The sequence below is a fragment of the Exophiala dermatitidis genome, assembly GCF_000230625.1.
Source record: "Exophiala dermatitidis NIH/UT8656 unplaced genomic scaffold supercont1.9, whole genome shotgun sequence".
Classification (NCBI taxonomy): Eukaryota; Fungi; Ascomycota; class Eurotiomycetes; order Chaetothyriales; family Herpotrichiellaceae; genus Exophiala; species Exophiala dermatitidis.
Window position 1 is genome coordinate 40,105 of NW_008751654.1, and position 13,162 is coordinate 53,266.

The window sequence follows — 13,162 nt, forward strand, 5'->3', positions numbered from 1 at the left end:
GCGAGCAGCAAACCCCTTCACCAAGACTACCCGTTGGGATTCTGAATAATTCGCCAGCTGAAGTTCCGTTTGGAGCCATATATCACCCACTAACAATACTGCACTCCATGTACAAGTAATACTATCCATGTTCTAACATCAGTAGGACGCCAATGGCCATTCCATGTCGTTTGTGTCTTTCTACCGTACTGTGAGTGATGCATTTGCTCAAGGTAGACTGCGATCTTGTGCAACTGTACACGAACGTAGCGATGCGACTATGTTTATTGCTTGACGTAAAAGGTCTGGTTAATCCTCGTTGGCCTTAAACAAGTGTCTTCGCTAGCGGAAGGATGGCTTGAGCTTCCCAGTTGCTCGTTCCTGTAGCCTTTCCTTGAGGGTGTCCTGGTACCTGTAACTTGAGTCAGAGTGCGAAACGCTACACCGGGAGAGTAGGAAGTACATGTGCGTTGTCCACTCGCACACGACCAGTCGTGTGTGGGCGGGATCGATAATCTCTTCGACACCAAACTTGGTGGACACGCGCAGCGGATGCTGGAGGTTTGTGTATTCAGCCTCGAGTTGCCTGTATAGCTCTGGAGCCTTATCTCCAGCCTTCCTAAGATCTGCGCGATGGTTCACTTCTGGAATTAGTATGCTCAGCAGCCAACGAGGTATGTGAAGGTATACCTTCTATACCTCCATCCAGGGGCACTGAGCCAGAATTGAGACTGGGCCTTTGCGGACATTAGTTATATAGCCTCCCAGTCAGTGGTCCACTCACCAAGCAACTCGGCAGTTCGGCTCCCGGTTGTCGATCAAGATAACTCCCCCAACACCGTAGCAGCGTCGCATAATCACACTGAAAATAGGTATTGTGGTTGTGAAATATGTTTTGCATAGCTCCATGGCCCATTTCATCACGCCGGACTTTTCTGCGACCGTTCCTATTGCGAAGCCCGGTATATCGATCAGCTGTATTAATGGCAAGTTCATCACATCACAAAGCTTGACATGCTTGGCTAGTTTCTGGCACCCACCAGCGTCCATAGCACCTGCATTAAACATGCAATCGTTGGCAAAAATCCCCACAGGTTGGCCGTTCAGCCGCGCAAGGCCGACAACGACACTCCGTCCCCAGTGGCGCCCGATTTCGAAGAACGAGCCACTATCCACGATTGAGGTAATGATAGGTCGAACTTCGTACATTCGCTGACGGCGCCGCGGAATCGTCGACCGCAGATAAGAGCAATCTCGGTCGGGAAGATCGTCTGAGGGTATCACCGGGGGTAGGACGCCCCCGTGATTAGGCACGTATATGAGAAATTGTGCAATTTGATCGTAGCATTCTTTCTCATTTGGGGCGTAATTGTCAATAACCCCGTTGCCACAATGAATGGCTGGGCCTCCAAGATCTTGAGTGCTGTGAAATGTCAGCTACGAGAACCTGTGGCGCACACTTTCCCTCTGCAGACCTCAAGCCTTCTTCAAACGTGGCACCTTCAACAATCTTGGGGCCGGCATTGAACAAGGCACCAATATCTCCGGCAATAACACTGAAATGGCAGACTGCAGCTCTCGCAGCACCAAGGCCTACAGCAGGACCCACTACAGCTGCACAATTCGGTATTCCAAGATCCAGTTGGCGAACCTTTAACATGAGTATCTGGCCATTTCCAAGAGGAGGCTGATACGCACCATGAAAGGGAGAAACTCGATCTCAGGTAGGTACGAACCGTTGTCTGTCTTGTAAGTGGTAATTGAACCACCCCCTGCGAAGTCAGCCCTTCTCCTGCAAGAGATCGGTGCATCACCGTACCTGATGATCCATCAACCAATTTAATCATTGGTACCTTTAGAAAGCAAGCTAGCTGCTCCATGTAAAGCGTCTTTGCCATCAGCGCACCGTCCGCATGCCCAGCGCGCAAGGTAAAGTCGTCTGCAGTAAGCAGGACGCGTCGGCCTTTGATGGCGCCAAACCCTGCATTCTCGTCAATCATGACATTAATCTTATGGTCAAGGATCCAAACCAACCCTGAACATTATTGCTTGGTGTGAACTCTGTCACAGTTTGTCGTTCTGCCTCCATTGGATTTTTGGATAATGCATTGACTTTGGTCCACGTGGCTGTGCCCGCAGTGCTCCCAATCTCTCGGAAGCTCCCGGGGTCTAAAAGCAGTTCGACTCGTTCTCTGACCCAGAGCTTTCCTGCCTGTTTGTGACGGATATACCCAGTTGTTGTTGCTTTTGGAGTCTGCGCAAACGTGCGGACCCTGTCAATCTCTGCCAGGACGTCCGACCAATCTGCCAGTCCATCGGATGATCTCTTGACTTTTCGCGCCGTCTCTCTCTGGTGATACTTGCCCTGTGAGCTGCTTCAACCTCGCGTCCGCCTTTTCCTTGCCAGCCTGCGAGGCCTTGGCAAGAGCTTTAGAATTTGGATCATCCATAAGTGAGTTTGTACGATGAAAGGAAAGCCGCGTCATGAAAGAGAATGCGCACCTTCATAAACCCAATCATGGTTTTGAGATGCCTGAGACTGAAGATCGTTCCCATTCTAGATCCCGTGACTCTTCCGCTGGCACGTCCCCTCTGACCATAGTCATCGGGCCTCGGAAGTCGGAAGAGACGTTTGGCAACAATCGCCTCACCAGCTCTTGAAGCAGGTAACCACAAGTCTCCTGCATTGTTCTACGGACAATCTAGCTATTGCCGAGGTGTTCAGCCTTATCGCGCATACCATTACTAGGCAGAACAGGCTGTTGTGCACTAGTGGGGACAGACACCTGCCCAGTCAGCCGAGTCGTGGATTGAATCGTGTTAGTCTAACACCAGGAGATTCCATCTAACAACAACCCAGTCCGGAAAAGAGATTGGCACTCCAAGTTTCCTGTCTATCCGGAAGTGAAAAGGATTCTGAAAGTAGGAAGCATTTTGTGTTTTGATAGCGCCCAGATGTCGCAACGTACCATCAACAGATTACTCGTGGCAAATAGGTGAGCAAGTTCAAGTTCCGGAACTCAGCAGGCGCTCAAAGCTGACGAGGCGCTAGGGGTGAAATTGCAATCAGAGTACTATTGAGCGCTCGTGAGCTCGGTATTGCAACGATTGCCATCTACACTCAAGATGACCCAAACCATGCGGCCGTCGCTGATGAAGCGGTTCTTCTCGACGCACCGGAGGACTTCATCGACATCAACAAGATAGTTCGCATTTGTCGCGTCCAGAAAGCTGATGCACTTCATCCAGCATATGGATTTTTATCCGAGAATCCTTCGCTTGTTGAACAACTGACTCAGGCGGGAATCACATTCGTCGGACCAACGGCACAAATGCTACGCGAAACAGGTGACAAAACCCACGCTCGTTCTTTGGCTATCCGCAATGGCGTCCCGGTCCTTGCAGCGTCGGATGGTGCCATCAGCTCTCTCGGAGATGCAAAAGCTTTCATCCACTCCGTGGGATACCCTGTCATGATAAAAGCAGTCGATGGTGGTGGCGGACGCGGCATCCGGCTAGTCGAGCGAGCCATGGACCTCGAGAGTTCTTTCTCTCGTGCCTGCGGCGAATCACCCAGCGGTCAAGTCTTTTTGGAGAAGGCCGCCATTGACGGCTTTCGACACGTTGAGGTGCAGATAATAGGCGACAACTACGGAGAGGTCACCCACTTGTGGGAGCGTGAATGCAGCATTCAGAGAAGGTTCCAAAAGGTGATCGAGCTCGCTCCATCCATGGTCACAGATCGTCGTGTGATTCAAGATGTTATCAACGGTGCGCTACGCCTCGCTCGCTGCATCCGCTACCAATCGCTTGGAACACTTGAGTTCTTGGTGCACGAATCCTCTGGAGAATATTACTTCCTTGAAGTCAATCCCCGCCTTCAAGTGGAGCACACTATCACCGAAGAGGTGGCAGGAATTGACATTGTACGCTCTCAGCTACTTCTTGCCCTTGGTACTCCACTGGCAGACCTCGATCTACCCTCACGGCGATTTCCCGACAGTACTTCGATGCGACAGTATGCCATCGAGCTTCGAGTGACCGCCGAGAACGCCAAAAAGGACTTCCAGTTGAGCATGGGCCGCATTTCCCGTGTTATACTACCGGAAGGTCAAGGCGTCCGCGTAGATACTCATCTAAGGCAGGCAGAGAACACTACAGTAGGGCCAGCCTATGATTCGCTGCTGGCCAAACTGATTATCAGAGCGTCCAGCTTCGAGGTAGCCAGAGTGAAAGCGATCCGAGCATTACTGTCATTTCAAATAACTGGTGTTGAGACCAACATACCAGTTCTCCTCGGAGTTTTGCAATCAGAAGACTTCACTCATGGCGCCTGCTCGACACGATGGCTGGAGACTAACTTGCCGACAGTGCTGCACAGAGGTTCGGAGGCTATCTCACGATACGCCCAGTCAAAGCGGGCGCCATTGGACTTGGATTCTGACAATAGTGAGTCATTGACCAATGCACCCGGTGCCAATGGGGTGCTTTTCAGGAAGGGGGATCGTTTCAAGATCAGACTGGAGGAAACAAAGGACTCCGAGGCGACCGCGGTCGAAGAATACCTCGTTAAAGTCGATCGGATCCGCACAAATAACTTCCCTACCGAAGTTTGTGCGAATGTTACCTTGATACCTTCAGCTAGAAACCTAACTCAGAGGAATGGCATTGCCACCGTTCAGTCGTCGATGGAAGCTTCTGTGGCCTCAGCTGCGCATCCCATGGGAAATATAAGCGATCCTCGTCACGTCTGCCTCCCATTTTCGGGTCAATTCTTGCAACTGGCGGTTGAGGAGGGAGACGAAGTCAGCGAAAATGACTTGTTGTGCGTTGTCAAGCAAATGAAAATGGAGCTCGAAGTGAGAGCTCCAAACGATGCGGTCGTCAGCTGGGTGTGTCAGGTTGAGGAAGGCGAGACTGTAAAGGAAGGTATGCTGGTGTGTGTGCTGGATTGGGTGGACAAGAATGCAGGATCTCAAGTGGGAAAGGCTGAATCTTTGGCGAAACTATAAGCTGTCGAGCCTGCTTGACAAAAATTCTATTTCATCTGAAGCGAAGTCCAACGTGTGAATTCTTGCCGGGCTTTGCAATCTGCTGCATGATTTACTAGACTTGCAGTAATATAGGCTCGTGTTACGAGGTGGATCAAACGGACAAGCACAGCATCTCGTAATCTGAACGAAAGGGCAAGACTAGTATATATATTGTCAAAATTACACCGCTTCAATCTCAGATCAAATCATTTATGCTTCATGCAGTAGCGAAAGGGTGTCATGGTGTGCAAAAGTGGTGACCATGGTATTTGAAGTTACCGCTTTCAGGACACCTTTGGCTAAGCAAGGTAGCAGGCTCGTTCGCAATTGACCCGCCTGTAAAAGTACACCCTCCGGGTCTATACACCCATCCCTGGTTCATACACCCCTCCGATCTCTTCTGATTGTGGTAAGACGATACACTTTGGGCTGTCATTGGATAGATCATCTATCTACACGATTCTGTTCGAGTCTCTTTATCGTACTGAATGCTACGTCCCCTCCACGTGCCGTGCTTGAAGTTCGTGCTCGGAGGTCTTCGGCAGCGTAGCCAGAACTTTCGAGGATTCTTCTTCTCGTGCGTGCCGGTCGGCCTCTTGGAAAGTTTCCGCCACCTATAAACATATTGTGTTAGGGAATGATGTTGCTGGAATGTGCCATCTTGAGACAAGCGGACAGACCACTTACCGGGTCGCCAAAGAGTGCAGCGATCTCTTCGAGGGGTTTTCCGGAGGTTTCAGGGAACCTTTCTGGGTTAGCAACGCGACGGAGCACATCTCACGACAAGCTTACATAAGGTAAAATGCTATAATGAAGATAATGTCGCAAACGATAAACACCAGAAAATATCGCCATGAGATGTTCTCAATGGCGATCGGCGTGACCTGAACCAAGAGGATGATCATCCCGTTGAACGTGAGCATCATAATCGCTGTGCCCACGGCACGGATTGGGGTCGGCAGAATCTCCGGAATGTACGCATAGCCGAACGAATTCATAATGAAGGCATATCCGAAGTTGAACAGGAACATGGAGAAGATGGCAAGCCTGCCATAGGTGGCATCTGTCCTACCAGACTTTTCGAACGTCGCCCAGAATGCAGTCAACATAATCGTGGCAATGGTCATAATTCCCATGGCCGCATACACGGGAGGTTTGCGGCCAGTGTAGTCGAAAATCAGGCTTCCAATCGTGGTGGCCACGACGGTGTCGGTGCCCCAAAGGCCCACAAGGATAAGCACCAGCTTGTTGGAGAAGCCCAGCTGTTCATACAAGATAACTTGATAATTCTGCATGGGAATAATCGCCGTAGCTTGTTGGCCGACCATGAAGACGACAACCAGGATGAGGCGCTTGCGGTAGGATGGCCGCTTGACGATCGAGGTGACGCCCGTTTGCTCTTTTTTCTCGAGCGCGATCTGTGCATGGATCTGATGGAGCTCGGCATGGGCGAAGGACTTGTCGCCGTCTGCCTTACCGTGGATCCGCTCCAGGATGGCTAGGGCAGCCTCTTGGCGGTCCTTGAGAACAAGCCAGCGAGGCGATTCCGGCAGGTACAGGCTTCCCAAAATCATGAGAGCTGGGCAGATTAGCTGCAGGCCCAGAAAGACGCGCCATCCGGCGTTGCCCTTGATATACGAGAAGCCCAGGCCTAGCCACTCGGTGAACATGTAGGCGAAACCGACATTGAAGCTGCCACCGCCAGTGTCAGCGCCTCATGGCCCAAGGGGCAGAGTGTGGTCGTGTCTACGTACCTGTACAGGCCACCGGCTCTGCCTCGGAAAGCTGGAGGGCTGATCTCGCTCGCGTAGAGAGGACAGCAACTGTAGACGATGCCGCACGCGAATCCCCCAATCACTCTTCCAGCCATCAGCGTGCCAATATTATGAGCACCGATCTGGAGCGCTGCTCCTAGGATCGAGATCACGGAAGCCAGCTGGATCGTGCGAATACGGCCGATCGTGTCAGGAAGCCAGAAGTTGCAGATCGTGCCGATGAAGTTTCCCCCATAGTAGGAGGAGCCAAGAGCGCCGAGGGTCGTGGAGTTGAAGCCAAAGAAGGAGATGAACTGAGGGTAGCCAAAGATGGAGGTTGTGCAGCCACTGTCGTAGCCATAGAAGAATGCCCCAAAAGCAATGAAGAACAAACACTTCAAATTGTAGCTTGTGAGGTTCGCACGCTCGAACCTCGCCATCTTTGCACCGAGTCTGGATTTCGTCGACTTTCTGGGTCCTGAAATCTGGGGAACTCCCAACAACGAGGTCCTGAATCCCAAGCGCAGTCACCGCTTACCCTCGTTTATCGTGGAATGGGAAACCGGGGGTTGGGTCGGCTAGATAGGTCAAACGATTGCGAGAAGATGCGTTTTCTTACATACTTTTCCGGGTGGTGGCCTCAAAGTATTCTTGTCAACGCTCCAAGGTACATGTGGCTCAAATCAGAGTTCGCCTTATGCCCTCGGCTAGGCCAAGACGCCTTCACATCGTGTTCTCTCGGGATTGTGCAAGGCTATTCTCAGTGACGCAACCGCCATCATGCTGGATGGATTGATGATAGGCTGTTTCCACCTTGACAAGCTTTCCCAAGACGTCTACAAGATCTGCGTTGGATGCTTAATCCGACGGTTTTGAGAAGCAACCACGCCGGTAGAGGGCAGGTGGAATTTTGGCCTCTGCCTCCTGCAACGATCCCGTTACGGCTGCGTCTATCCTGAACACACCTTTATTGCTATTGGCCTTCTCTACCGGGTCCGCAAAGGCATTTCTTGATCCTGGTCATCTCTGTTGAAGCGCACTTCGACAGCTAGGCGATCGCAAGGCCGGATAAAGCTGGGAGAGCAAGCTTACCACCCCAGTTAAGCTGTGATACAATCCGGGGAAGCATACGTTTTGACCGCTTTTCGACAAGCCACCTCGGGCCCCCAGCAGAGAAATGGATCGGCCCCGGCCTTTGCAGGTCACGTGCACCAAGCCGGACCCCCCGCCTTCGTCGCCCCGGCTTGACCCCATTCCTCGGCTCAGGTCTCTTCCTCGGTCTGCCCTTGTTGTGCTTGTTCTTCTTGTCTCAGCCACCTTGAACCGAGGATGGCGCTCCAAGCCGCTTGACTAGTAAGCCAATCAAGAATCTGTCCTCAGACATCTGTCAGAGCGGGCGCTGGTACTAAGGCTCCTGAGTCCAAGACAACAACTGTCTTCCTTTCTTTATTTCCGCGGCTACGACCCTGTACTCTGCTTCTGGCCAAGTCCCGTCCTATCTGCGAACGCTTCACGCATGATGACCTCGGGAGCCCGGCATGGAAGTGACGGGTCAAGAGATCTCCAAGAAACGTCGTTCCGCAAAGGCATGCCTTTCGTGCCGGCAGAGAAAGGTCCGCTGTGACTTCACACTGTGCGGTCCGCCATGCACCAATTGCCGCCTGGATAAAGTGGCTTGCGAGCTGGGACCCAACAAGCGTAGAAGGTTCGTTGCCACCCGACATCGACGTCGTGGTTACAGCTGCACTTTATACATACCTTGCTGACCATGTTTCAGGACCGAGCAGATCGTTCCTGGCAACGAGACTACGGACGAAGCTGCAGCGTTGGTGGCCGAGCACCCCTTGCAACCGTCGCAAGTGTCGAGGAGCCCCAACTATGTGAGTGTCGAAGAGCTACAGCATGCCACGCCCGGGGACCCGGTTCGATTCTCTCTACCTCCGGAGCAGCCTTCTGCGAGGCCTCAAGGTGCTGTCGACCAGCCTCAGGCTGCGAGCGAAGTCTTTGCTCAGCACGTGGATCTGTTGCCCGCCGTGACGGTTGAATTCCCTGCAAGTCCCTCAGAGCCCCCAAGCTCGGATTCAGCCGCTCCATTCAGCAACGACGCACCGGCGCAGCCTCTCAATCTGAAGCCTCTGTCAGCAGCGCTGGGGAAGGTCGACATCGACTTCCTGTCCCACAAGGGAGCTCTAACCCTGCCATCAACGGCATTCCGCAATGTTTGCTTGTCGCGTTATATAGAGTTCGTGCACACGGTTTTGCCAGTGCTGGACCTGGACGAGTTCATGCGGAGCTTGGTGGGCCCCCCTAGCGGAACGGGCCAAGGAGCAAGCTTGTTGCTGCTTACTGCGGTTATTTTCGCGGCAATTTGCTTTGTTGAGATTGAGCATGTAAGAGCTGCTGGCTATTCTTCGAAGCTAGCCGCGCGTGCAGCTCTACAAGAGAAGGCCGAGGTAAGCCGGTCCGCCTCACCCCGACGAGCTTGTCCGGACTGACTGTCTTAGTTACTCTTCGACCTCCGCGCAGAGGACGACAAGACTGTGCTGATCCAGTCTGCGTTGCTTATTAGCACACCCCGTGGTAATGTGCGAGACTTCAAGGATTCGTGGTATTGGAATGGTGTGGCAATTACGCTCGCCCAGTCGCTCGGATTGCACTACGATCTCTCTGGCGAGCAGGGTAGCAGTCGTGAACTGAAGCTGAAGAGACGTCTGTGGTGGTGCTGCTACATGCGAGAACATGTGGTGGCAATGGGTCTGGGCAAACCTTGTCGCATATCCCAACCCCAGGTGCCTATGATCGGCGTCGCCGACTGCGATCTTCCTTTAATCTCATCTTCCGCTCCTTACGCACATTTACTCCCCAGAGATTTTCACAGCTCTACAAAGTTAATGCTTTTGTCGACGCTGCTAGTGGAAAAGGCGAGGCTTTGCGTTTGCATTCACCGGATTGTTTCTACAGTTTATGGAGGAAGCAGCTCGCATTCCTCCGGAGAGTGGATTGGGGCGCCAGACTCACAGTCCCCGAAAAGCTTCAGGGACACGGACCAATGCACACGCGATCTCGATCTATGGATGTCGATGCTTCCACATGAGGTTGCATCAAAAGTCTTAAGGTCCCAGGATCAGGATCGCAGCCTGGTCATCTCGAAGGTGACTCTCCAAACAATCTACTATACTGCCATCATTGCCGTGCATCGTCCGCAAGCATTTGGGCCAGAAAACTCCGGAACAGTGTCGAGAGACCATTTTTTGTCTCGTGCTAGATCAATCGTGCGATGGGCAGCTCACGAAATCTCCCGAGCATTTGCAAATATCCGCGACCAGGGCTTGCTAGACTACTTGGATGCTACAGCCGTAGCAAACCTCATTGCTGCCATTGTGGTGCATCTCCAGGATTGCAGTGTCTCCGACAATAGGATACGCAGACGTGCGCTGCATGATTTGCGGCATTGCATAGCTTGTCTTCGACATCTTCAACATACCTATGCTAGCGCCGGGCACGCTTTGAAGCATCTTCAACCAGCTGCACGCTCGGCCGAGCTGGCAGTGAGCGAGCTTGACTCCTGCGAGAACGTCGACAACAGCCTGCAGCCGAACCTGGCACAGACAAGCAATGTCAGCTATCGAGACTTTACCGAGCACGTCTCAGAGCTATCATCGTCCCGAGGTGCTTCGCAGAGTCGAGAAGTGCGTGCAAGCAACCCCTTTGCTGACCTGTACACCCAAGCTCTGGGGAACGAATGGCCAGCTGTACTGTATACCTGATGCGAGTAGTAGCGGTGTATTGGTTGGGCGCTGATTGAGCAATTGTGCTCGGTGAATAGGCTTCCTTACCCGACGCTGTTTGGTGACATCCAATTATGACGAAAGTGAACATATTCCAGCTTCAATACACTGTCAACCGGATGACAACAGGAACCAAGACCTCTTCCGACAAGCCAGTTTCTCGAAGCTCATCGAACATATGATTGCTACAAGTTCATGTTGAGATATCTCAGCAGATCAAAGGTCCATTATCAAAAAAGTCGTTAAACGCCATGTCAAACTGTGGATAAGACATTGGGGTGTCCATCCATGGTTCGTACAGCTGACTCAATGAGCCTGAAGCGTCAGTTGTATCATAGTCATCACGCCATACCTGATCCGTATCAAGCGACAACAGGAAAGGATCCATCTCAAAATCATTTCTCACTGTAGTGTCAGACGCATCATCGGGTTGACGAACTGTGGTCGGACCTTTTTGGGGTAGAGCTGTGGAAGATACAGCGTTGCTTGATCTATCACCGGCGCGTTCATGGGAGATATAGGAAGGCGTGTTGCTGTCACCCGAACACGAGAGCCTTCGTAACAACCTCCTTGTGAGTTTCGTAACACCCCTGGCACTCGTCCAGATGTGGCTCAAGGCACACAAAGTCTTGTAACAACGCTTGAGGTCCCCATAAGCTGATGCATAATCTCGTTTACCGTCACGGAGGGCCCGGTATATCACGGCAGTCGCCATTGATATCGCATAAGGCACCAGAGGCAGTGGTGGGATACGTTCGTAGCCCTCTGAAATAATCTGCAGAGTTCGACATGCTGAATCGAGGCGCCGTTCGTACTGAAAACTTTCAGGCCCACTGTATCTGCACGATAGCATAGCGGCCACATGGTACCAAATTTCCAGGTATGCTAAGAAGCTTAAATTCAGCTGCATGCACACGCATCACGTAGTCGAACCTGGGGGATGACACCTTACCCTTGTGTAAGCTATGAAACTGTTCAAAGTCAGTTTCGGCCAAGAGTTCCGACATTGAGGGAAAATGCTCTTGGCTATCGACACGGATCTTATAGCTGGCCTTGTAGAGACGCGTGGCGCTCGCCAATAGATCTCCAAGAAGCAACGAGACGTTCATGACATTGGCTCGATAAGAACCTTGAACTGGCGGGGTCCTCTCTGTCGAAACATCGGCATCGTCTATCATGAAGGGTGACGAGCCCATGACTGGTTTGTTTAATCTGTCCAAGTTTCTCAAAGACCACCATAAGAACCAGCGATCCATCTCTTCGGCGATGCCAGAAACTGTGAGGTGGAGATATGAAGCCCAAGCCTGACTGACGGCCTGGGAAAGATAGTTCGAGGCACGTTCGGCCCCGGCTGGTCCATCGTTGTTGAGCTGCATCAAGGCAAGTATCTGGATCTTAACGATACGATCCGTCTCGAGGCCAGACTTTAGAGCTGCATCAAGACCCCTCAGCAATCTTGCTGCAAACTCCTGTGGCTTCAAGACTGGTCCATCGTCTACCAACTGAAGAAACGGAAGCGCTAGTTTGGCTTTGCAAGTCGCGAGACAAATGGCGTTCACCAGATAGTTGGAGGCTCTCCCGTTACTGTAGTCACGAAACACCCTCTCTCCATCCACAATAGGTATTAAATCGTTCAACATGGTAATATAAACCGGGAGAAGCGCGTCCGTTGTCGTCCGCGGTAGTTGCAGGAAAGCCCCTTCTTCCTCGAGATATTTTCGATGGTGCTCAGATAACGTGGCTGGCATAGAAATTCGTGGGTTCTTCTTCATCCATAGGAGCCGGCGTCTCGTTTCCTGCCTTGTGAAAGGGTCGGCAACATGTTGATGAGCATTGCTCTGTGTTGACGGTGTTCCAGGCAGAGCAGCATCCTGATCTTGGGCTGGCGGAGGATTCGACAAGTCTGCAAGATCGCATTCCGGGTTGTACACTCCAGCACGTCCAGCATGGGGAGACGACTCACGGGTGCTGCTCTCCGAAGGAGACTGTGCTGTGGGTTCCCTCGTAGCAGGACCTGGTAGGATACCGCTCGCACTCCCAGGGCTATCAGCCGATGCCTGTGGTTCTGAGTGATGACATTTCCTTTTGCGTGAGCGGCAGTTCGTACAGGGTGCCCAAAATGTCAGACTTCACTACTCCAAAAGCAAGGGAGCCGGAACTTATCTCGTGCGGCCCGCTTGCCTTTCAATGGCTGAGCGGACTGCCACACAAATTGCATGGGCTTTGTATGCTGGTTGAAGTGTTCGTAGTTTGTCTGGCGGCGGCTTCTTACCAGGGAGAGCAAGTTACCGGGCGGAGGAGGAATGATTGAGAGAGTTCAGGTTTCCGTAGGCGCGATGGAAAAGTCGGCGGCGCTTTTTCTCTTTCTGGGGGCGGCTCTTCCGTATCGCGTTGCCACCAGCTCCTTGGACCCTTGGATTGTGGACCGTGTTGACTGGGGAAGACCGGGCGAAATCGCACTTCGTCGTAGCCAGTCATAGGGCTTGCCGCCTCGCTGACCATTGCCCAGAACGCACGAATTCCGCAACTTACCTAGGTACTTCCCAAATTCCGACCGAACGCCAGCAATAATAGTGTTTCAGCAACTCAGTGCGTGAGTACCGAAGCG

At 52.3% G+C, this 13,162-nt stretch overlaps 5 protein-coding genes across 7 annotated transcripts; 2 read left to right on the forward strand and 3 right to left on the reverse strand.

Annotated features, from left to right (window-relative positions):
- Positions 1-321: 321 nt before the first annotated feature.
- HMPREF1120_09184 (propionyl-CoA carboxylase beta chain) lies at positions 322-2,487 on the reverse strand (the record flags this gene model as incomplete). The annotated part of the gene is made up of 9 exons (XM_009163461.1): positions 322-391; positions 443-620; positions 670-716; positions 764-1,402; positions 1,455-1,630; positions 1,678-1,751; positions 1,799-1,960; positions 2,014-2,344; positions 2,482-2,487. 9 exons carry the CDS (start codon positions 2,485-2,487, stop codon positions 322-324), a joined length of 1,683 nt encoding a protein of 560 aa, XP_009161709.1.
- HMPREF1120_09185 lies at positions 2,189-5,232 on the forward strand. 2 transcript variants are annotated; one of them, XM_009163463.1, is made up of 3 exons: positions 2,189-2,431; positions 2,541-2,975; positions 3,032-5,232. In XM_009163463.1, exons 2-3 carry the CDS (start codon positions 2,935-2,937, stop codon positions 4,989-4,991), a joined length of 2,001 nt encoding a protein of 666 aa, XP_009161711.1. In that variant the 5' UTR covers positions 2,189-2,431; positions 2,541-2,934; the 3' UTR covers positions 4,992-5,232. The 2 variants fall into 2 exon arrangements, with proteins under 2 accessions (XP_009161711.1, XP_009161710.1); XM_009163462.1 differs by having other exon boundaries at positions 2,189-2,975.
- Positions 5,165-7,883, reverse strand: HMPREF1120_09186. 2 transcript variants are annotated; one of them, XM_009163465.1, is made up of 5 exons: positions 7,390-7,883; positions 6,767-7,344; positions 5,805-6,704; positions 5,700-5,757; positions 5,165-5,626 (listed from the first exon to the last, which is right to left on the reverse strand). In XM_009163465.1, the coding sequence occupies exons 2-5, from the start codon at positions 7,204-7,206 to the stop codon at positions 5,504-5,506; spliced, it is 1,521 nt and encodes a 506-aa protein (XP_009161713.1). In that variant the 5' UTR covers positions 7,207-7,344; positions 7,390-7,883; the 3' UTR covers positions 5,165-5,503. The 2 variants fall into 2 exon arrangements, with proteins under 2 accessions (XP_009161713.1, XP_009161712.1); XM_009163464.1 differs by having other exon boundaries at positions 6,767-7,883.
- A 179-nt stretch (positions 7,884-8,062) lies between these two features.
- Positions 8,063-11,434, forward strand: HMPREF1120_09187 (transcriptional regulatory protein AMDR). Its single transcript, XM_009163466.1, has 3 exons — positions 8,063-8,471; positions 8,544-9,219; positions 9,271-11,434. The coding sequence occupies exons 1-3, from the start codon at positions 8,305-8,307 to the stop codon at positions 10,531-10,533; spliced, it is 2,106 nt and encodes a 701-aa protein (XP_009161714.1). The 5' UTR covers positions 8,063-8,304; the 3' UTR covers positions 10,534-11,434.
- Positions 10,763-13,056, reverse strand: HMPREF1120_09188 (uncharacterized protein; the record flags this gene model as incomplete). The annotated part of the gene is made up of 3 exons (XM_009163467.1): positions 10,763-11,439; positions 11,507-12,611; positions 12,844-13,056. The coding sequence occupies 3 exons, from the start codon at positions 13,054-13,056 to the stop codon at positions 10,763-10,765; spliced, it is 1,995 nt and encodes a 664-aa protein (XP_009161715.1).
- Between the last annotated feature and the right edge of the window lie 106 nt (positions 13,057-13,162).